General features: G+C 38.0%; 1 protein-coding gene and 1 long non-coding RNA gene across 3 annotated transcripts in view; both read left to right on the top strand.

Moving 5' to 3' along the window:
• The window catches only part of snx27b (sorting nexin 27b), a 30,076-nt gene extending 10,784 nt beyond the window's left edge, over nt 1-19,292 (top strand). The window contains exons 7-13 of one of the 2 annotated variants that reach the window (XM_051956933.1): nt 1,518-1,681; nt 3,195-3,284; nt 8,440-8,589; nt 8,683-8,811; nt 9,737-9,796; nt 9,877-9,925; nt 14,003-19,292. In XM_051956933.1, coding sequence (XP_051812893.1) covers nt 1,518-1,681; nt 3,195-3,284; nt 8,440-8,589; nt 8,683-8,811; nt 9,737-9,796; nt 9,877-9,925; nt 14,003-14,070 — 710 coding nt within the window. In that variant the 3' untranslated portion in view covers nt 14,071-19,292. Of the gene's footprint in view, nt 1-1,517; nt 1,682-3,194; nt 3,285-8,439; nt 8,590-8,682; nt 8,812-9,736; nt 9,797-9,876; nt 9,940-14,002 lie in introns of both variants that reach the window. The other variant, XM_022199469.2, reaches the window with a different exon arrangement.
• On the top strand, nt 9,946-11,276 carry LOC127536471 (uncharacterized). The gene is made up of 2 exons (XR_007945464.1): nt 9,946-10,473; nt 10,537-11,276. It is a non-coding gene; the product is annotated as an uncharacterized LOC127536471 (long non-coding RNA).
• Nucleotides 19,293-23,225: the final 3,933 nt, after the last annotated feature.

Raw genomic sequence — 23,225 nt, 5'->3', positions numbered from 1 at the left:
AAGTTCAAACGCGCTTCTTTTAGGCAGTTTAAATTGGAAGTTAAGCAATTTTTACCCCTCATTGATGTAATTAAAGTCATCTGTGGGTTTTTTTAGTAGCTGCAGGTTAAAATGTTATACGCTGTTACTTTCTTTTGCCCTTCAAAGTCTCTCGTATGAATAGAAAAATCATCAATGCTGTTTACTTAAATGTCTTTAATTAAATTGAAGGCATTTAAAGTTATATCGCTGACATTTCAACTTCATATGGATCTGTTTACTGCTTTAATACCGATAAATCAGCCGCTTGCCAAAGTTTTTGGACTTTAGTAGGGCCCTATAAAATCCGTTATGTTTTTTCCCCAAATTCCGTTTTTTCCATTTTAATTTTTGGAAATTCCATTTTTTCCATTTTAATTCTATTTTACTCTTATTTCACGACCAAAAACAGTGTGTTCTTAATGTAAATGACTAAAATATACACAAATTAAATAGAAATTAACTTACATTAATTGAGGTGACAGACAACACATTCCCTCAATATGGCAAAATTAAAGTGCATCAAAAACAAGCAGCAAGAACAAAAAAAATTTGTTGACTTGTTATAAAACAGCAACGAAACATTTGAAAGGGCTCCTCCCTGTTTGCAGTGCTTCAATAGAAACAGACGCAGTTTTGTCATCTTTTCCAAGGGGATGTCAGCCTCCGCACACATAGCCACAGAATCTTCAATAAACTCTTTTCTTGAGTCCAATGACTTGAATGTAGAAGCAGTAATGCACGTTTGTAGGGACTTGGTCTTGCTGGCATTACTATTGAACTTTTCCTTGTTTCTCACATGACTTTTGGACAGTATGTGGTCACTGCACGTATTTTTACGTTTCCAGTCAATGGAATGTTGACAAAATCTGCAAAGCAACTGTTCACCTGACGCACAAAAGTCGTTCGGGAACTGCTCGGCTCTGTACTGGGGGGTTAGCGTCAAGTTTCGCAGTTTTTTCGCCGAAGAAGACGGAGCCACTGGGAGCCGCTTCGCCATGCTTACAATGTTTTGAAGGGGGAGGGGCTCAGTCTTTGGAAGGGACTTGCTGTGTCACCCAGATTTGCTTCCCTCTGTGCCGTTTTCCCCAGACTTACATTCCTGTTCCACATGAAAACAGCATTGTAGTGAAATTACGTCAAATTCCGCGTTTAAACATAGATTCCGTTTTTAACGCCGAATTCCGTGATTCCCTCCGTGATTCCGTGGTTTCCGCGGAAATCATAGGGCCCTACTTTAGAAACTTAAACTGAATCTATGTATTGTCTCTTTAGCTTTGTAGTCGCTGTAGCATATCTCTGTTGTTTTACACCTTGTTTTGTGTAGTTTTCAGTCTTTTTCGTAAGTTTGCTGCTTTGTTTTTGGCCATTTTTACATCTTAATCAGGCTCTTAAATCAGAAACCGAAATGTCAAAATAGAAGTGAACAAGCAGCCGTGCGAGCAGCTCTCGAGGTCGACCATCTATTGATTCGCTTTTTTCTTTTCTTGTCCCTCCAGTGCGCAAACTGGCCCCCAACGAATTCCCCCACAAACTCTATGTACAGAATTATACCTCAGCCATCCCGGGAACCTGCCTCACTCTGCGCAAGTGGCTCTTCACCACAGAAGAAGAGATTCTGCTCAACGACAACCAGCTCGCCGTCAGCTACTTCTTTCACCAGGTTTGTGCAAACCGCATGATTCTCTGGTATGCTTAAAGCTTTTTGATTGCAAAATCTGGATATTTAAAATGGTATCTTATTCGCTCGTTACGGCGGCATCCCAGTATTAATTTCAGGTACATAGAGCTACCACTGTTATTTTGGATATTCGTCATTAATTGGGGCTGAATATCCGGAGCCCAGACATTTCTATTCAGGTCAGCCTTACACGTATTTCATATTAAAGTATTCTGTGTGTATTATTTAGTATTATTGTGACCTGCAGCTACATGTGGTTCACAAAATATCACTAGTTCACTGTGAATATGAATTTTTTTTTTTGCTAATTTGAGCTCAAAGATGGAGCTTTTTTATGACGACTTCAATTTTTAAAAAATGCTTCAACTCATCCGTAACTTAGAGGTTATTTGGTCTTCTGGTCAGATAATATTACAGATTCTGAATCATTGACAGAATGAGAAATAAAAGTGAAAATTCAAGGTTTTATCTCTAATAGTTCCTCAGATATTGTTGTTCAAGCAGACTCAGATTTTAACGAAAGACAGAAAAAAATGTAAAACAAATTGCTTTTCAAAAATATCTTCATAAATATCCATATTTTATGACACAAATCGGGCAAATCAGATATAAAATATTGTGTTTCTTGTCCTTTTCAAAGCTAAGGGTCCAAACTGACATTAAATTTGTAAATAAAATGACACAAAACTTGCCCTAATTTACTCAGAACTTGTCTGTGAGGTTTTAAAGTTGCCAAAAATGAGATGAAATCTGTTTTTTTTTCATATTTCAGCTCAGCCATAATCACAGATTATTTGAGCTACTGTCCAATATGACAGATTCTGAATTAATGACACGATTAGAAGTATCAGTGTAGTGTTGTTATTCAGACTTATTTTAATGTGAGAAGAAACCTGCTGAACGTGGGTTAATGGGCAGTTTTTAAAGCTACATAAAACAGGTATATAATATAAGACATTATATTTAGATATTTGGGTCCAGCCCTAAATAATTGGTTACCAAAATGACAAAAAAAATCTATTTTTTGTTGAACTTTCATGACTAATTGAGCCGGTTACACGATTTAAAACAAAGATCAGAGAACAAAGACGGTCTGATCCGAGGAGAACACTGTTCTGGGGTTCCAAATATAACAAGAACATTTTTTTAAAATATAGGCATATTTTTTAAACTTTCACAATTTTCAGAAATTGGAGGCTTTGATCTTTAATAGTTGCTCTGATAAAAGTCGTTCAAGCGGCCTCAAGTTTTGTTCTGCAAATAAATGTGCTTAAAGTGAGTTGACAGACTTTTTAAAAAATATTCTTATTCTCCTATGAAGTGTTTATTATACCAAAGTGTAATTTCACAGATATCTTTTGAAATATCCATATTTTATGCTAACAAAAATCTGACAAATCGGAGACGGTCGAGCAGAAATTGCTCTTAAAGTTGTGTGCTGTGTTTCTGTAGTTATTTTCGTGTTAGCTCTGCCTCCTGTCTGGTTTCTTTCCAGGCCGTGGACGACGTGAAAAAAGGCTTCATCAAAGCCGAGCAGAAATCTTATCAGCTGCAGAAGCTGGCAGAGCAGAAGAAGACGTCCATGGTGAGTTTATCGCTCACAGAAGCAAAACGCAGCACACTGCTGATGTGTTTTTAAAGAAAAAATGGAAACGTTGATGTCAGAAATTGAAAATGACACAAACTCCAACACAAAACTTGGTTAAAACACGAGCAGATTTGTGTTTGATTTTATTTTGAAGAGAACTTTCAATGCTTATTTTTTCATTTTGTAGTAAAAGCGCATGTTTAGATTTATTCTTTTATTTGTGAATTTATTCTATCGAGAAACAAACATCGAACCCGATAATCAGCTGCAGATGGAAAAAGGTTTAAAAGCATCTTGATTTGTGCTTCACTCTGCTTCTGAAGCCGTGGCCTGAGAATTTGAGGAAGTTTTGCTAAAGTTTTCACACTCTTGACTTGGTTTTCTGACAGACTTTGCGGTTGGATCTGTGATATATATTTTTAAAAATCAAGCCTCAGTTGGACCTTCAGCGTGTAACAGATTTAAAATCGATTGTGACGAGCCGCATTAGATTATGGCGTGGCTTAGTAAAACCACTCGCACTGCGATTTAAATCCTGCATCAGACGTCAGCTGTTTCCAACTGAAATCAATTAATTGCTCAGCCTCAGAGTGTGAATCATTCAGTCTGGAGCGTGAAGAACATGCGCTTGGAGAAAGTGAATGTGTGAAAACATAAATAAATGACATTTTCTTACGACTACAGCCGCAGGTAAATGACCCCGCTGTAACTTTAAATCATCCGGGCTTCACATAATTACCTCAGCGACTCTCTGCGACCACGTCTGTCTGCTTCACTGTTAAATATTAAAAGCATCTCGTCTCCTTTGTCCTCCGTCTCTGAGAAGTGAAAATGTCAGAAAACGATGGAGCATGATTTCCTGTCATTATATCTGAATATATTACATATCAGAACTCTGAAATGTCTTCTCTATAATGGCATAAATTCCCCAAAACGGGATACAAACGTTGGATTTTTTTTGAGTTATTTACTTCACAAAAAATTGTCTGCATGTGTTGTTGATGCTGGAGAAAAATTGTGGCTCCACATGAAATTACATTTTAATTTGTTTCCGTACTCGTCTTCTCTCTGCTGTGTCTAAACACTGCCTGCAGTTCAACCGAAAAGTCCTTGAATTTTTGTCGTGTGACCGTCGGTGGCAGCCGAGTCAGTCGTGGCTTCTCAGTCGTGTCAAAGAGGGCAGAATTTTTTAGTTTTAAATTTTTTTTCTGACAGAATCAGGTTCATAGAAACAAACTTACATTTTTTCCTCACTGTTTTTCCTCTCATTTAGAACTCAGAAACGTCTTTGGTGCAGAATGACACAACTATAATGAGTTGAATTTCTTTGGTTTTTTTATTTTTACAAAAACTGCAAAAACTTGGATTCAACACATTCTTTCCACATGTGTTGTCAAAAATGTAAAAAAAAAATAAAAATATGTGACTCTCCATGCTGCTACATTTTTAATTTGTTTCACTACTAAATTAGGAGAAAAGGAGTTGCCGTCGCTGCTCTGTGCTCCACTTTATAGACCCTCCAGAAAAACGCGATTATGCGATCGCATGAATTCCCGCATTAATCACCAAAATGCTGCTGATTATGCGGGGGTCAATTATTTCCCAAAAGGCCGCATAATCCCCACAAAACAGCACATAGTTCCTGCAAGAATCTCACATTTCCACGAAAAAGAAAGAGAAATATGTGGGTCCCGCTCATAGACTGTATATAAAGATGGACGTAGCATCTGGCTCCAAAAATGAAGCCCACCCGAAAGTGTCAAAAACTTGCAATATCACGCCGTCCACTAGGGTTGGCTCCAAAAAGCTTTTTCTCCAAAGACCCCAATTCATTTTTGGAAAAAATAAAATTTGATAGACTGATGTTCTACAGCTCAGGATTTTTTTCCCCGTTAGTTTTCATGGTCAAAATGAGAGATCAGGTGGCCGATCTTAAAATAAATCAGTACTGAATTTTAAATAAATCGTTAAAGTTGGCGGAGCCAGGGGGCGTGGCTATACTTGATAGACAGCAACAGAAGCCTCTGCGGTAAAATGTGGGCGGGATAAGAGAGTCCTCAGCCAATCCTGCCCCTAGTTGCTCTCCGGTCCAGTCTGTTTGATGACGCTTTTTATGTCACTGGCTCCAAAAAATCCAAAACGGCGACCAGGAAGTAGCAAAATCCGGGCTTCATTTTCTCGCTGCTGAAACCAACGGGTGACGTCACGGTTAGTTTACACCTGGTCCCACTTGATTTCACAATTTCCGCGTAAAATGAGAAAACTATAACCGATATAAATGGAGTTGTGAGTTTTTATGTGACGCCCGGCCTGACGTCATCAGTTCATTCACACACACACTAGAAGCACGAGCTGATGCGGAGCGCGGCGCCAGTGTTGCCAACTTAGCGACTTTCTTGCTAAATCTAGCGACTTTCCAAAGCGTCCTAGCGACTTTTTTTGTCAAAAGCGACTCGCCACAAATCTAGTGACTTTTTCTGCCGTTTTGGAGACTGACAGGAAAACTCAGCTCATTCTGCAGTTACTGTCCTCAACAAGCAGCAGGTGCTGCTGTGAGCTTCTCCCCCTCCCAAAGCACAGGCTGTCAGTCCAGTAACCCCGCAGCAGTCCAGTGTCTGATTAGAGGACACATCCCTCCGCAGCCAGACGGCAGGTGAATCACGCATATTTTTGCATATTTCACAACTATTCGCATACTTTGCAACTTTCCGCAATTTCCCCACATAAAATGGCATAAAAGCCCCGCATATTTATTCGCATAATCAAGGATTTTAGCCTGCGTTTTTCTGGAGGGTCTAACTTTATAATTTAACATACATACTAACCTTTTTTACTTTGTTAGCAGGTTAAATAGATGCTCAGATTTATTTTGGAGTGGCATTATTTACCTAAACAATAAGCCCTATTTTTGTATTTTATTCTGCTAAAGTGGAAGTTTATTTTTGAGTTTCGCTCTTAACCCAGTTTCTGGTTGCTTCTTTCTTTTTTTCACTAATGTCACATTTTTTTTTATCACATTTTTACTGCAAAATAAAAGTCCTGCACCTCTATTGAAACAGCACAACCACAGCTAGAGAAAAAGTAGAGAAAACTGCAGGATGTCTGACACAGTTAGAATGCCATGAATAATAAAAAAACAGAACAAAAGTTGAATTTATTTGGTTTTAATTTTTCCAGAGAAACCTCAGGAAAAACATGGACACAATAGCAGGGCATACACTAGACTTAGAATATTAAAATCCTACAAATGTTTAACAAACCAAAACTTTAAAATGGGTTATTTATGACAGCAACGCCGGCCCAGTACAGGACAACCAAGGTTTTAAACAATCGGCAGCAAAAGGGATGACAGTTGAGCGTGTTTTTGAAAATAAATGGCAGCTGGAGAGTTTCCAGAACTTGAAAGGAAGAAGTCAGGGTGGATCCCTCCAGAAAAATGAACAGTGTGATCCAACACATCAACTTTTCCAAGGAAAGTAGTACCAGAATAATTTCAGCAATATATCAGGCACTACATTTGCATGATGAACATACAACTAATTATATAAAACATAATTAGGAGAAGAAACTTTATATTGAAATTACAGTTGATTGTTGGCTTAACATGTGGAAGAGTCGTCACACATCCACTAGGGAGTTCTCCGGGAAAAATGTGGTTTATTACACCAAAGATTAAAAATAAACTGTGAAACCGACATCAGGAATGTTGGGGAGAATGTGGAGAACTTGACTGTTTGTAAAAATCTACAACAAATGATGGGTTATTAGATCCCTTTGAGTTGCAGTGTACTTTATCTTTATAATTTTTCTGAAGGGAGTTTGATGGGAAATGACAGATATTTAGTCAAAATACCGCTAGCAAGCCGTAACGAGAAACTGGGGGAAATCGGGACCACCAACAATGGACCAATGGTTGAAAATTATTGAGGAAATCTACATAATTGACAAACTAACTCACAAACTGAGACTACAGGAAGCACAAATGGACAAAAAATGGACAAAATGGAAAGAATGCAGGACTGGAAATGGCAATGTTGGAAGGGAACAAGGGGGAAAATTAGGATTGTTCTTTCTTAGTTTGTGTATTTGTATTAAAATAAATAAAAACTTGAGCGTTACCATTATTGAGAAAAACGGTAGCTCTACTTATTACCTCCACCAGGAGGTTATGTAATCACCGGAGTTTGTCTGTCTGTCTGTCCGTCTGTGTGTGTGTGTGTGTGTGTGTGTCTGTCTGTTTGTCTGTTAACAGCATAACTCGAAAAGTCATGGACGGATTTTCACCAAATTTTTACAGAATGTCCGGAAGAGCCTAGCGGCCATTTCTCAATTGTCCTTCGACCTTCAAAAAATTCCTGGATCCAGACGGTGATTCGGATCACCTCCAAAATCTAATCGATTCTTACTCGTGCTCTTCCGGACATCCTGTAAAAATTTGGTGAAAATCCGTCCATGACTTTTTGAGTTATGCTGCTAACAGACAAACAGACAGACACACACACACGGACACACAGATGGACAGACAGACAAACGGGATGGCGGAGGTATGCGCTCTCCGAGTGCTTTTCTAGTTTAGATTTTTACTCCTTGCGTTTTAAATTTGCTTCATGCTCTCAACTGAAAAGTCCTTGAATTTTTCTCGTTGCTTCTCAAGAGGGCAGAATTTTACTTTTTTTAACTAAATCAGGTTTATAGAAACGGTTGATATTAAAATTTGTGGTGGAAGCAATTAAATAAATATTAATCTAATTAATTACAGGCTTTTTAATTAATTAATCGTAATTAATCACACCGTCAAATAGTAGTTTTTGACACAATAAGTAAAGTTTTTCAAATGAAATCAAATTGTGGGTGACAGTTGAATCAATGAATGGACATACGTGTTTATAATTTAAAATTTTAAAATTGGTCATATAGAAAAAATTAATTTTGATGATTTAAAGCCTGGTTTTAGTTGTTTTTTTCCACTGCATGGCTATAACAAAAGCATAAGTAGTTCAAAGACGTTCAAAAAGTTTAAATTCCAACTGAGACAGCTGCGATTAAATGCGTTAACTTATTTAGCGAGTTATTTTCTGCTGTAAGTAATTAATTAATCGAAATTAACGCGTTAAAGTCCCAGCCCTAATTAGCATCGTCTCGTCTCCTTCAGTACCTGAGTCTGCTGAGAGGATGCGAAGGCTACAACGAGATCATCTTCCCTCACTGCTCCTGCGACTCGCGGCGTAAAGGCCACGTCATCACCGCCATCAGCATCCACCACTTCAAGCTGCACGCCTGCACCGAGGAGGGCACGCTGGAGGCAAGAGAAAAACGCCGTCCGTCAGCTTCCTCGTACGTCTGCTGCAGGTACAGAGGAGAGAGTGTATTAAAAGCGTTGTGTTCGCTGCTCCAGAACCAGGTGATCGCGTTCGACTGGGGGGAGATGCAGCGGTGGGACACCGACGAAGAGGGCATGGCCTTCTGCTTTGAATATGCACGAGGGGAGAAGAAGCCACGCTGGGTCAAGATATTCACACCTTATGTGAGTAGAGCAGCAACCAGCGCTCGTTTCTTCATTTCATCAGCGGTTTCTGATCAATAAAATGTCAGAAAATGATGAAGGTGTTCGGTTTACTGTCACAGAAGAGGCAAGAAACCAGAAAATATTCACATTTAAGGAGCCGCACTCACAGAATTTAGACTTTTCTTCATTGCTTATTAAATTAGCTGGTGATTAATTAAAATGATTGACAGTTAATCTGTTAGTAGAACTACTTTTCTGTGCAATAACGCAATTATAACTCCACAGATGAACTTGTTCTATGAAAAAATTTGGGCAACAATGACAGCTTCCATTATTTTCATTTATATCAGACAGTTATTTAGTTGACATTTTAGGGATACCCAGTTATATTTTACAAATAAGTGATTCTTTCCATAATGAATAATTATGGAATTTGTAAAGATGTGATCATCATGAACATAAAAAACATCAGTTGTTTTTTTTTAAGTTTTAATAAATATTTATGCAAGATAGAAAGTCCCTCAATTATATGTGGACCCATTAAATGTTCTTTTTTTTTAACTTAACTGACAGAGATGGGCGTTTATAAGGACTTTAAAAAGTACTAAAACTGCACTATAATACATGTTAAGTAAAAATATGTGAGAATAAACAGAGAAATATACTGTAATATTAAAAATAAAGGAACTCAATGCAGAAAAATGTCATCTCTGACTGTTATAGGACAAAACTGTTTCTTATGTCAACAAAAATACAAAAGGCAATCAATTCAAATGTTTGGTGCATTTTGTGATTGTTTTAAGTATTCATGCTAAGCTAACCAGCTGCTAGCTAAAGCCTTACATTAACAGCCTGCTACATGAGAGCTGTTTGAGCTTCAGTTTCTTTCTTTTAAAGGAAACGCATCATCAGCATGAGTCTAAATCTCTTTTCTCTTGTTCAGTTTAACTACATGCATGAGTGCTTTGAGAGAGTCTTCTGCGAGCTGAAGTGGAGGAAGGAGGTAAGAAAGTTTACGTCTTTACAGACTAATCAGCCTAAAGAAGAAGTTTTTATGTACTTAGAGCTTCTGTGTGTTTGCAGGTGGAAGAGGAGGCGACAGACAAGGACAATAAGAACTGCAGTAAAGATGGTATGTGTGGCAAGGTAAGGCTCTGCCTGCCTCTGTCCAGTCTATGATCCACTAATGCAGCAGTCTGGGTGGATTTCTCTGTTTTTATTCGCACAGGACCAGTGTTACTTGAGGACCTGGTGTGATTTAGATATTACCCCCGTAGGTCTGTGTCTCATGTGGCGGTTTTACGCGGGAGAAGTCTCTCTTTCACTCAAATTGCCTGACTTTATCCCAAATATATGAACTCTGTGAGCGGTTTGGGGGCATTTCCCTCACTGGCGCCTCATTTTCACCGCAATATAAAATCCTGCAGGTCGATAGAAACAGAACAAGCATGAAGAAGGAGACAGAACTCAGAAATGTCTTCTGTGTACTGATAAAAAAGTCAGAATGATATAAATCTTCAAAGTGAAAAAACAGACAACAGGTCACAATAAAAGGTCATTAGATCGCAGTAAAAGGTCAGTAGATCACAGTAAAAGGTCATTAGATCGCAGTAAAAGGTCAGTAGATCACAGTAAAAGGTCAGTAGATCACAGTAAAAGGTAAGTAGATCACAATTAAAGGTCATTAGATCGCAGTAAAAGGTCAGTAGATCACAGTAAAAGGTCAGTAGATCACAATTAAAGGTCAGTAGATCACAGTAAAAGGTCATTAGATCACAGTAAAAGGTCAGTAGATCACAGTAAAAGGTCAGTAGATCACAGTAAAAGGTCAGTAGATCACAGTAAAAGGTAAGTAGATCACAATTAAAGGTCAGTAGAGCACAGTAAAAGGTCATTAATATTAGATCGCAGTAAAAGGTCAGTAGATCGCCGTAAAAGTTCAGTAGATCGCAGTAAAAGGTCAGTAGATCCCAGTAAAAGGTCAGTAGATCACAATAAAAGGTCAGTAGATCCCAGTAAAAGGTCAGTAGATCGCAGTAAAAGGTCAGTAGATCCCAGTAAAAGGTCAGTAGATCACAGTAAAAGGTCATTAGATCCCAGTAAAAGGTCATTAGATCCCAGTAAAAGGTCAGTAGATCGCAGTAAAAGGTCAGTAGATCGCAGTAAAAGGTCATTAGATCCCAGTAAAAGGTCAGTAGATCACAGTAAAAGGTCAGTAGATCCCAGTAAAAGGTCAGTAGATCCCAGTAAAAGGTCAGTAGATCCCAGTAAAAGGTCATTAGATCCCAGTAAAAGGTCATTAGATCCCAGTAAAAGGTCAGTCGATCACAGTAAAAGGTCAGTAGATCACAGTAAAAGGTCAGTAGATCACAATAAGAGGACATTACAAAGTGTACACAAAGAAGTTATAGGTCAATGGTCACAGGATTGGTTCACTTTCAGCCACTGTTTAAGGTGAGATATTAAACTTGATATGCTCATGATCCAAAGCAATAAGTAATTTCTATGAACATTGAGCGCTGGACGGCTGCAGCAGTGAAAATAAAACAGTAAATGGAAACTGGCTTCCATCAAAGAGGCTGTCTGTGGACCTCTTGTATATGAGAGCGATCCAGCCACAAGGTGGCAGGACCTCCTCAAGCTGATGTCATTGAAACTCTGTAGACTGATTATCCATCCATCCATCATCTACACACCGCTTTATCCTCATTAGGGTCGTTTGGGGGCTGGAGTCTGTCCCAGCTGACTGAAGGTGAAGGTTCACCTGGAAAGACAATCACATTCACACCTACAGACAATTTAGAATCACCAGTTAACCTCAGCATGTTTCTGGACTGAAGAAAACAGGTAGAACATGCAAACTCCATGTAGAAAGATCTTTGGAAAACCAAGACACGAACTGGGGATCTTCTAGCTGGAAGGCGACAGTGCTAACCACAAATCCACTGTGCATCTCGGAAGATGGAAATGGTTGTGAAAATTCAATTTGTATTGGCAAATCATCTGAACCTCCAGAACTTTAAGCCCTTTCTGGGTGTTTTTCTTTGCTCCTGTTGCATTTTTCTTTCCGGGACGCTCATTTTTCTCTGCAGTCTAGACTCCTGCGCCTCTGTAAAAACAGAACAGTCATGTAGAGTCAGAGAGAACTCAGAAATGTCTTCATGGCACAGTTAGAATGACAGAAATCATTAAAAAAGAAATAGATGGGGTGCCCAAATAACTCAACTGGTTGAGCAGGCGACCCATAAACGGGCTAGATTCCCCAACGCAGTGGCTTGGGTTCGATTCCACCTCACGGCGCTTTGCTGCAGGTCTTCTACCCTTTCTACTTCCTGATTCTCAACCTGTCAAAAAAGCCAAAAAATAACTAAAAAAAGAAGATGGATGGACTAATCTCCTGTCTACTCTGTGTAAACACTGCCTGCAGTTCAACCGAGAACGTCCTGAATTTTTGTCATGTGACTTTTTGTCACAGCTGAATCACTGATGACTTCATCGTTGCATCAGAAAACACAGATTTTTTTAGTTTTTAACAGAATCAGATTTATAGGAACTGTTTATTTTTGATGAATTTTTAAGCAAAAACGTGAGGAAAAGTGATTTTTATGAAATATAATGATTTCAAGTTTGGATTCGTTTTGGTTTTCAGACAGAACTGCACTTCATTGAACATTAGTTCAAGGATCAACAGAGAATTCAACAATTGCCTCTGTTGATTTTGTTCTTTTCATTTTGCACTTTAAACCTGCTGGTAGGTTTTTGTGCCGCCACATAATACCAGCTGAATGCTTCGTCCATCGCGTCCTTCGAGAGTTTCGCTCTTCACATGAAATTGCTCTTTCTCTGAGAGGGTCCGCCTGAAGTTTCACCCAGAATGCATTTATAATAGCCGACGCAGCCTTCATAACTCTGAAGTGGGTAAGAGGCAGAAGACCTAAAACCTTGCAAAAAAGAGTTTTTGAGAAATGGCCTTGAGTTCCAGAGATTCATAAAGAAGTAGAATCATCACAGGAACCTCTGTGTTTGGGGAAATGTGGAAGGTGAAGATTTTATTCTGAAAACGTGGGATTAAAATCACACACGACCTCCGCAGTTATTAGGACTGGAACCATTCCTCGAGTTATTAGAGTAATTCGATCACTAAAAATCCTCGAGGCAAAATTCTCTGAATGGAGGCTTCATCCTATTCAAGGACGTATAATCGATAAATTATAAGGGGATTTAAATCTGACAGGACGCTTCTATTTTAACCAGTGCAGTTTTTCTAGTCTTTACGGCATTTATCAGATTAGGCTGAACTATGAAGGCAGTTCAACAGTCAGTCACTTTCTTTATGTGAGTCGATAAAAACTAAACCCTCAGTCAGAGTTAACAGCTATGAAGGTGGTTTTTAAACTTTCTGCTTCAAACTCAAACAGGAGCGTTTAACGGTCATTTTCCACTAAACGAACCAATCAACAGGTTGTTTTAATGGAGAACAACGAGGAACATGAACATTTATGGCGGTAGAAAGCAGCGACTGGAATGCTGGTAGAACACTGTTAAACGTGTGTTAATGTATTAATTTTACTGATCAATCCAGTCGATTATTGATAACAGACAATAAAACTATCAAACCTCATTTATTCAACCATGATATTGTATTGAAGTGCGTGTAGGTCTCACACCATCTCATAATTGAATGTAAACCAAATCAAAGTGAAACTAAAGTTACTGATTGAATATTCTATGTAATCAATACGGATAAACTGATCAGTTTTCTGATTTGGGTTCTATCAGTTTAAATGGACCAAACATGAAAACGGATTTATGAGATTTCTGCATCACCAACTAAATACATGTAGGTTACCATGGCTTTAGTTTTAGTTAAATACCCCTGTTCTATACTATACTATACTCATGTACTATACTATACTATACTCATGTACTATACTCTATATGTACAATACACCGCAGATGTTCCCCCCGTGTTCCACCAGGACGGTTATTTCTGTTGCACAGTGCGCTCACTTCCATCATCTTCCTCTTTTGATGCTGTAACATCAACATCGGTTAATCGATTAATCGCCAGAATAATCGATAAGAGTACTAAACTAATCGATAGCTGCAGTTCTCAGAAATCGACCAACGAGTCTCCAGGTGATGCTGGTCCTGTGCAAACAGGCGGAACTCTCGTGTGTCTCGGCTCTGATTCTGGTTTCTGTTGCAGAATATTTTCCAGCTGCTGAGGCACAGAAGGGATGGGGGCACCTAGGAAGGGAGATCGTCACCTCTTAACGCCGCCTGGACCCCCAAAAAACACTCCGCTATTAATCACACGGACGTCATTTTACACTCTACATGAGAAGCTACCGCCGACATGCAGACCAACAAGCATCCGCTGAACAACACATCCGAATAAACCGAAGCATTAATATAAAAAAAAAAAAAAAGACTCGCGAACCAGAACACGCATCATCATCATCAGGCCGAGCTCTGTCAGGAAGGCGTCTACGGACCGATGGAGCCTTCTTCTTCTTCTTCTTCTTAAATGCAGGGACTTGAAGTGGAAAGTGACGGGCAAATGAGGAGGTTTGGAGCCTCCCTTTGAAGTCGACAAAGAAAGCCGGAGTGAATGAGGAATCACCGGCGGACTAACGGAGCTAAAGTGAAAGCTGTTGGCGCTCACAAAGGCGACGGCAGATAACAGTAATCAGCGACACCGAGGGCCGACCGCAGGAAGACACTTAGCTTCTCAATTTAGGGATTAGAGCGGCGCTGTGCCGTGTGTCTGGTCGTGTAATCTTTGCGAGCAGCGACCATTAAGAATGTAAGTCACAGCCGAGTCGCAGAACGGAGATTTTTCATCGGTTTCTCGCTACGTTTGCATTGAAAAAGTCAACGTGGCGTATGAGGGAAGGGGAAGCAGACGTTTGTTTTACACATTTTTTTTGATCAGAGTTTAATTTTTGCACTTTATCCAACAGTATTAACAACCTCCAAATGTGCAGAAAAAATGTAAAGAGCAGATAATGGGCATCATACTGGAATAAGCTTACTTTATATTCATTTTTAACTGACTGACTGACTGCAGTGTCATTCTAAACAGATAAACCCCAAATTATTCACAGCCACAGTGGGTTTTTCTCTGACCGAAAGGTTTCTTCTGGTTGAAAACAGCACAAACAAGTGACTAAACACAGTAAGGTTTTGTGTTTTAGGTGCTGATGATGAATTTTTAACAGTTTTTAATTGATTTTTTAAACATTTTTACTAAAAATTAGTGTCCAAAATTATTCATACTCCTTGAAATTGTTTTAAATTTTAGAGAAAACGCAGCTTCTGTCTCTTTCCAGATGTTCCTGGTGATCTCTAGCTTATTGTAGGCCAAAGGTGTCACATTCATTTTAATTCAGCCCAGTTTAGTCTCAGGTGACCAGTAAAATCAGAGCATAACCTATAAATAGCCACAACTCCAAATGTTTCCTTTGTTTTAGTGCAAAAAAAGTACATTCTGAAAAAGTTCACAGGACAAAATCTGACAAAAATGAGACTCAGAATAACAAAAACAAGACACAAGATGACAAAAGCAAGAAACAAATTGAGACAAACGACTCGAAACAAAACAACAGAGACAAAAAATTTACAAAAAAAGTTACAAAGTGACAACAAAACTGGACAAACGAGACAAAAAATGACGAAACAATAGACAACACAAGCGAGACAAAAAGGAAATACAAAACGACAAAAATGAGAAACAGAATGACCAAGCCTTGAGAGAAACGACAAATCGGACAAAAAAAACAAAAACGAGACAGAATATTACGTAAATGAGACACAAAATGACAAAAATGAGACAAACGACACGAAACCAAAGAAAAAAGAGACAAAGTTAGACAAAAAAAATTATAAAGTGACATAAACAAGGACACAAATGACGAAAAAAACGACAAAAAGGAACAAAGCGATAAAAAAAAACAAGACAAAATATTGCAAAAATGAGACACAAAATGACAAAAATGAAACGAACGACACAAAACCAAACAAAAAAGGGACAAAAAGTTAGACAAAAAAGTTAGAAAGTGACAAAAACAAGGGAAAATGACGAAAAAACAACAAAAAAGGAACAAAGCGATAAAAAAACAACAAAAACAAGACAAAATATTGCAAAAATGAGACCCAAAACGACAAAAGAACAATGAGCGATCTAGCATTTTACTTTATGATCAAAACAACTTGTCAAAAAATTATTTTAAATTTGCAATTTCACCAATTTACAATTTGCAGTTAATGTCTTCTCTGTAATTTTTACTCTTTACAGTCGTCCAACAGGCCAGATTCAACCCTCTGGAGGGCCGGTTTTGTTTGACACCCTGGTCTACAGTGTTCTAATCCACTAACAGGTCTTTAGTCAATTACTGCTTAATTACAAGTCATGTCTAAAGGAAACGAAATCATGAGAACAGAGGAGCACCTCCGGCAGTCTGCAGAAAAAAACGCATTTCCATTATTTTACAGGTTCCACTGAGGGTTTCTACAACTAAAACATGTCATTTTGTACTAATTACACAGAAAATGGAGGCAGTTGCTTGAGTTTCTTTATTTCCAGGAAGAAAGAAAATCTCCAGAAAAGCCCCTCAGCAGTTTAATACAATCTAATATGATGTTAGATGATGTCCTCGGGCAGCGTGGGAGCTTCCAACAAGATGATGATTGGAAAAAAAATGGAGACAAAGTGGTGAAGAAATGGTGAAGAGAAGACAGTCTCTCCCACTATAATATAGTTTTTGTTTTTAAAAATGACTAAAAAAAGCATCTAAACTGTTAAAATCTATCTCCAAAACAACGTCTTACTGTTTTTATCTCTTGTTTGCATCATTTCCAACCATAAGAAACCTTTTAATCAAATAAAATTCATTTTTAAATCTTGATAATTTAGTTTATATCTGCACCGCATCGACAAATTCAAGCCATGCATTAAACCGTTTGCGTATTTCTAGTTTTAACTGAACACTCCATGCTTTTGTTGGTGCGATCAGACGGTGAGGGTTCGACTGTGTTCAGAGTGTGTTACCCACATCGGACAGCAGGGGTCCTTCTCCTCCTTCCGTCCTTCTGTCTTCTTCCTTCCTTCATCCCTCTGCCATCGCTGTGATTCGTTTCTGAGAGCTCCCCCAGGATTTATAACAAGCCTGTAATTCAAACGACCTCCCCGTGCAGCGCCGTTTATCTCTGTTGCCGGTTCAGGTTAGACAGGATCTCCGTCTGGAAAAGCTTCTGATCACATAATGAAACAATCAGATGAAGTGCAGATTAACGTCTCCCTAAATGAGCTCGCTTATTGTCCTAATTAAGAATAATGTAGTAACAAAACGATACCAATGATGCAATGCGGACGACTAAGCAAAAAACAGGAAGTAATTATAGCTTATTACATCATTAGAACCTGGCATTAAATATTTACTCTTGTACAGTGCAGTATTGGGTGTTTAACTCTCCTATTACCTTCAAATTTACTGACATCTTTTATCCTTGGGGTCAGGTAGAGTCCAGTCATTTAAACCTCCAGAAAATTATTATAATTAGGGAATTAGGGTCCGAGCACCAACGGTGGAAGGAACTCTTGGAAGGCTTTTTTCTTATACTTTGTTCTTCATGCGAAAAAGATGCATTTTTGAGGCCCTAAAAATACTTGAAAATGTGTGAAAATTTCCCCACGCATCAGGTCCGACAACAATTTCTGATATTTTAAGGGAAATGTACACATATGTGGCCAAATAGCTTATTAGCACCACCTGCATTATTGTGAAGATTCAGCCCCACATCTGTAACACATCAGGACTCACAACAAACTCTCTTGCACAAATGCCATAAACCTAACAGGAAGTCGGCCATTTTGAATTATGTGGCGTATTTTGGAAGATTTAGGAGCAATTTTTGCACATTTTCTAAATCTATAAACTCAAACACAGTAACCCCAACAGAGCTGAAATTTGGCAAGAATGTACTGCAGGAATGGGTGATAAAAAATTGTGAAAATACTCCGCAAAAGTCTGACGGCATGGAAATGGTGGCCGACGAAATCTTGATGTTTTGCCTTGAAACAGGAAGGGCTGTCTGACTTGACATGCTCCAATCTGCTTGAAACTTTACATGTGTGATCAGAGTCCAGCCCCGATGACTTTCACAGTGATAGCGCCACCTGGTGGACAGTTTTGATAGTTTGCCATAAACAAAGCCATAGGCCGAAATACACTCTCGGTCGCACCGCCACCTGGTGGACATGCTTGGATTTGTTGACCAACAAGGATCCAAGGACCCATCCAACGCTGCTTGCAGCTTTAATTGTTGCTCCCCAAGTTTATGTGTCAGTTATTTTAGATCTGTTTGTCAATGACCTAAGGAGCCCTTTTGCTAAGGGAGAAGAAAGAGATCTTTTTTCAGTGTTTTAATGGCTTTATATTATTTTGAAGTACATATTGTAGAACATTTGGAATGAAAAACAAGTTCTGTTATCAAGAATAGTAACAGGAATTATATTCGGGATCTATTTGACCCCAGGAAAAGCGAACATAACTTCAAAAAGTTTAGGGCCCTGAAGCTTTTTGAAGCCTGTTATAGTGACCAAAACATCCAAAACAAAACAGTGTAAAATCTTGATATTTCTTCTATGGTTTCTAAAAGCCAGAATACTAATGCCTTCAACACTGAAAACATATCATCACATCCATTTTAGGTTTACCCAGCTATCCCCAATAAATTAGGAGAAGTCATTAAATATGAAGCAAAAAAAATGAAATTTGAAAACTGACCCTGAAGATAACAGGAGGGTTAATCAAATCTGCATGACTTGATTGCGCCGGAAGTTCTTATTATTGTGAGACGGTTGATTAAAAATCAGTGTCATGTTCGTCAGAATTTATTCAAAATCACTTAAAGTGATGCTCAAAGCTCAAGTGTCATTCAAAGCGTTTTCTGAGTTTCTACGAAGCAAACATGATGTCAGCCAGCGATGGTACGAAGCTGAAGCTCAGCCTCGACTCGCAGTGTTCGGCCGCTGATGAGAAAATAAGCAGCATTCTTGTTATCTGCAACCAAGTGGCCGGCGTAAATGGATTTACATCCTGCTAATAGTGCTTGTTATAACGATGCTGCCGGTCACGAAAGGCCGTTTCGGGTGATTAATGAGCTTCGGCGAACCCTTTTGTGGGCCTAATTGAATGAGTTGAGGCTGAACGCATTCCCGGGAAAGCTCGTCTGTTTACCGAAGCGCGTCTGACGCAGTCGATCCTCCGCCGCCGTCTGATCGCCTCACCTCCCTCCTTCCTTCCCTCTCCGGTCCCGGCCGAAGCTAAATGTCACGTACGTTATTTATTCCGGTAGTTCAGCTGATAAAGTGGAGCTTTTCGGCTCTGAGAGGAGGACGGAGACCCGGTGAGATGGAAGACAGTGTTTGGTTACATCGCTTACTGTAATAAATTGTAACATATTCTTTTAAATAAACTGATTTATTGATGCAAGCTGACTGCCTTTTGGTGTGTTTTGGATGGCGAAGTCCCTCCTCAGAGAGCAGATTAATGCTGTAAAGTTGATTTTTGAATTCGCTGTCTTCTTCTTCCCCCGATTCCAGCGTCTTTTAATGAGATCTGGGAGACAATTACCCAACAGGCAGTGAAATGTCTGCTGCATATCGACCGGCGTCGAGTGTCTGCACTCAGTAATTAATCGCTATTGACTGTTGGTGGTGCTGGATATTATCTGAGAACGTCTGAATTTTGGAAGGCTAACATCTCGTCTCTGGAGATCCGACCTGAGCGCTGACCAGCTTCTTACAAGAACAGGTAAAAATACGCTGATTAGAAAAACATAACACCCCTGAAATGGAAGAAGTCGATGTCGTTTTGGGATTTTACATGGAAGTCAGGTTTAGATGTTTCAAAATGTAACATTTCTGGTGTAAAATATGAAAGAGAGGCTCAGCCATGAACTTTAGTCTCAGATGGTTTAACTTCTGCCTACAGGTGAGTCTTTAATTATTCATCCCCACTCAAAATGCTGATTTTTCATCTGTTTTTATTCCACCAACAGGTTTATTCCCCTAGAAATGACATAAACAAGTCATTAAAAGACGGTAGGTATGGAGTCACATGAGTGCCACATCAAAATACAAATAAATATATAAATGTGGAAATATAAAGAGAAATTAATTAATAAATCAATGTGGAAATATAAAGAGAAATAAATTAATAAATCAATGTGGAAATATAAAGAGAAATAAATTAATAAATAAATGTGGAAATATAAAGAGAAATAAATAAAAAGGAAAATGTTGCTTTGCTTTTACTTTTTCTGTTTTTTCCTTTATTTCTCTTTATATTTCCACATTTATTTATTATTTATTTCTCTTTATATTTCCACATTTATTTATTATTTATTTCTCTTTATATTTCCACATTTATTTATTAATTTATTTATTTCTCTTTATATTTCCACATTTATTTATTATTTATTTCTCTTTATATTTCCACATTTATTTATTAATTTATTTATTTCTCTTTATATTTCCACATTTATTTATTTATTTATTTGTCTTTATATTTTCACATTTATTTATTTATATTTTCACATTTATTTATTTATTTATTTATCTATATTTTGATGTGGCACTCCCGTGACTCCATACATCTCCAGCTCTTTGAGGCCCAGAATGAATCATCCCCCCCACGCCAAATTATTAATTTATAGTCCGCTTTTATTCAATCACTAGGGTTCTTCTGGTTGGAAATGATATAAATAAATGCTTCATCTTGTGGACACTGGACCTTAAAAACACTCTGCTATGACTTCATGGTCTGACTAGAGAACCGCTGCATCATCTGTTCTTAGTTTATAATGTGTTAGAACACTCTAGAACATGGTGGACGTTACCGGGAACATCTGGAATGGGATACAAGTTGCATTTTCTCAAAAAATGCGCCAATCCTAAGGGGTATTGATAGTTCTGGATGTGTCATTTTCAATCAAAAGTTAAGAAAAAAACGTGCAAATAGTTAAAAATCATCATGAACATGTCTGCGCTGAGAACTACTGCATCAGTTTATAGTGTGTTAGAACGCTCTAGAACATGGTGGAAAGTACCAGGAACGTTTGAAAGTGTGTAGAAGCTTCATCTTTTTAAAAATCTACAACATTTTCGAAGAAAATGAATAAGTTTGGACATGATGGTTTTAGTAAAAATGTACACTACCGTTCAAAAGTTTGGGGTCACTTAGAAATGCCCCCCCCCTCCCCCCCCCCCCCCAATGAAGCTAACAATAAATAAATGATAAATCCAGTGCAGACATTGTTAATGTGGTAAATGACGATTCTATCTGTAAACAGCTGATTTTTAATGGAATATCTCCATAGGGGTACAGAGGAACATTTCCAGCAACCATCACTCCTGTGTTCTAATGCTACATTGTGTTAGCTAATGGTGCTGAAAGGCTCATTGATGGTTAGAAAACCCTTGTTCAGTTATGTTAGCACATGGATAAAAGTGTGAAAACATGAAATTGTCTGGATGACCCCAAACTTTTCAACAGTTGTGTATAAAAACATAAAGTACATCATTAGCAGCTCAAAAACACAATGTTTCCTGCCTTATGCCACTTGTTTTTCTAATTTCCAGCCAGAAGACATGATTTGTGACATAAAAATTCACTATAAATCAAAAACTGGCACGCCTGTGACTGTATGTGTGCTATTTGCATGTTTTCCTTCGCTTTCTGCCTATAATGGAGTAAATTCATTACTGCGTCTCAAGCAGACTGAGAGGGAGAGAAAAAGAGCTGACTGGTGAACCATAAAAACATTTACGGCTTTGTGTTTTATTTCTCCAATCTATTAAGGTACTCCACAGTGTTTCAGCTACCACAGCCTTCTTCTTCTTCTTCTTTTATATTCCCTTCCCTGTCTTATTTCTTCCACTCGAGCAGACACGGTGGAGAAGTGACAGCGATGCACAGGCAGCAGTAAGTGAGCGGTTTGTGTGGCTGAAGAACCGAAGCGACAGGACCAATGAACGGCAGCTCCAGGAGGCTCCTCGGCTGCTGCATTGGGTCTGCAGCAGGGTCCTTCCTTCACTTCACGTGTGACTGGGTAGCACCGCTGCTGCACTGCAAAAACCCATGCCGAGTCTGTTCGTCTCATTTGTGGTCAGAATGTCTCATCCTACTTGATTTTAGATAAATTCACTTAACAAGAGACATTTCAGCAACATGGAGGGACTTGTTTTAAGACGACGCAGCTTAAATGTCTTGAATTTATCTTGGTTTAACCCTCGTGTCGTCCTGCGAGTCAAATTGACATGTTTTAAAGTTTAAAAATGTGGAAAAATATATATATTTTCACAGTGAAAACTTCCACATTTTCAAAATTTTGGGGGATTTTTTTTTTTTTTTGGTGGAACAAAAGAAATGTTAAAAGAAATGTTTCTTTAAGAACATTCAGAAAAAAATCAACCAAAATCCAGCGAAATTCGCTGGATTTTGGTTGATTTTTTTCTGAATGTTCTTAAAGAAAATATTAGAAGTTTTACTCATATATATGGAATTGCTTTAGATATTTTTAGGATTTATTTTTTACAGATTTTTATTCTTTTTTTGAAAATATTTACAAATTTTAGATTATTATTATTTTTTAATTTTTATTTCTTGCCAAATTTGGGGATTTTTTTTTAAATAAAGCTTTTCAGGGAAACTTTAAAGGAATTTTCTTCCTGACGATTTTGCAAATTTTTATACATTTGGGGAATTTTTTGTTGAATTTTTGGATTTTTTTCAGACAAAGAATCAATATTTTTGGTGCCGTAAATGAGGACAAACGAGGTCAAATTTCTGAAAATTTGCAAAACCTAAAGGAAGAAAATTCCAATAATTCCTTAAAAGTTTCATTTAAAAGTTTTATTTTAAAAAAATCCCCAAAATTTGGCAAGAAAATTCTTATCAATATTTTCAAAAAATGAGTAAAAATCTTCCAAAAAAAAACCAAAACCTTAAAATATCTAAAGTGATTCCATGTATATCAGTAAAACCTATAAGATTTTCTTTAAGAATGTTCACAAAAAAATCAACCAAAATCCAGTGAATTTTGCTGGATTTTGGTGATGTGGACATCAGAAGTTTCACTGTGAAAATATTTTTTTTCCCACATTCTCAAACTTTAAACGGGTTAATTTGACCCGCAGGACAACATGAGGGTTAAACTTATTTAGAAATTTCTTTTTTTTTTTCTAATTTAGAAATTTCTTGTAAAATTCAACTCAAAACAAGATAATTGCAAGATTGTTTGACTTAACAAGATATTTCAGATGCGTTGTCTTAAAACAAGTCCCTCCATCTGCTGAAATGTCACTTGATAAGATAATTTATCTTAAATCAAGTGAGATGAGACATTTTGACTAAAATAAGACA

This window comes from Acanthochromis polyacanthus, chromosome 12 (assembly GCF_021347895.1).
Source record: "Acanthochromis polyacanthus isolate Apoly-LR-REF ecotype Palm Island chromosome 12, KAUST_Apoly_ChrSc, whole genome shotgun sequence".
NCBI classification, from domain to species: domain Eukaryota; kingdom Metazoa; phylum Chordata; class Actinopteri; family Pomacentridae; genus Acanthochromis; species Acanthochromis polyacanthus.
This window is presented reverse-complemented; position numbering and strand designations above follow the sequence as displayed.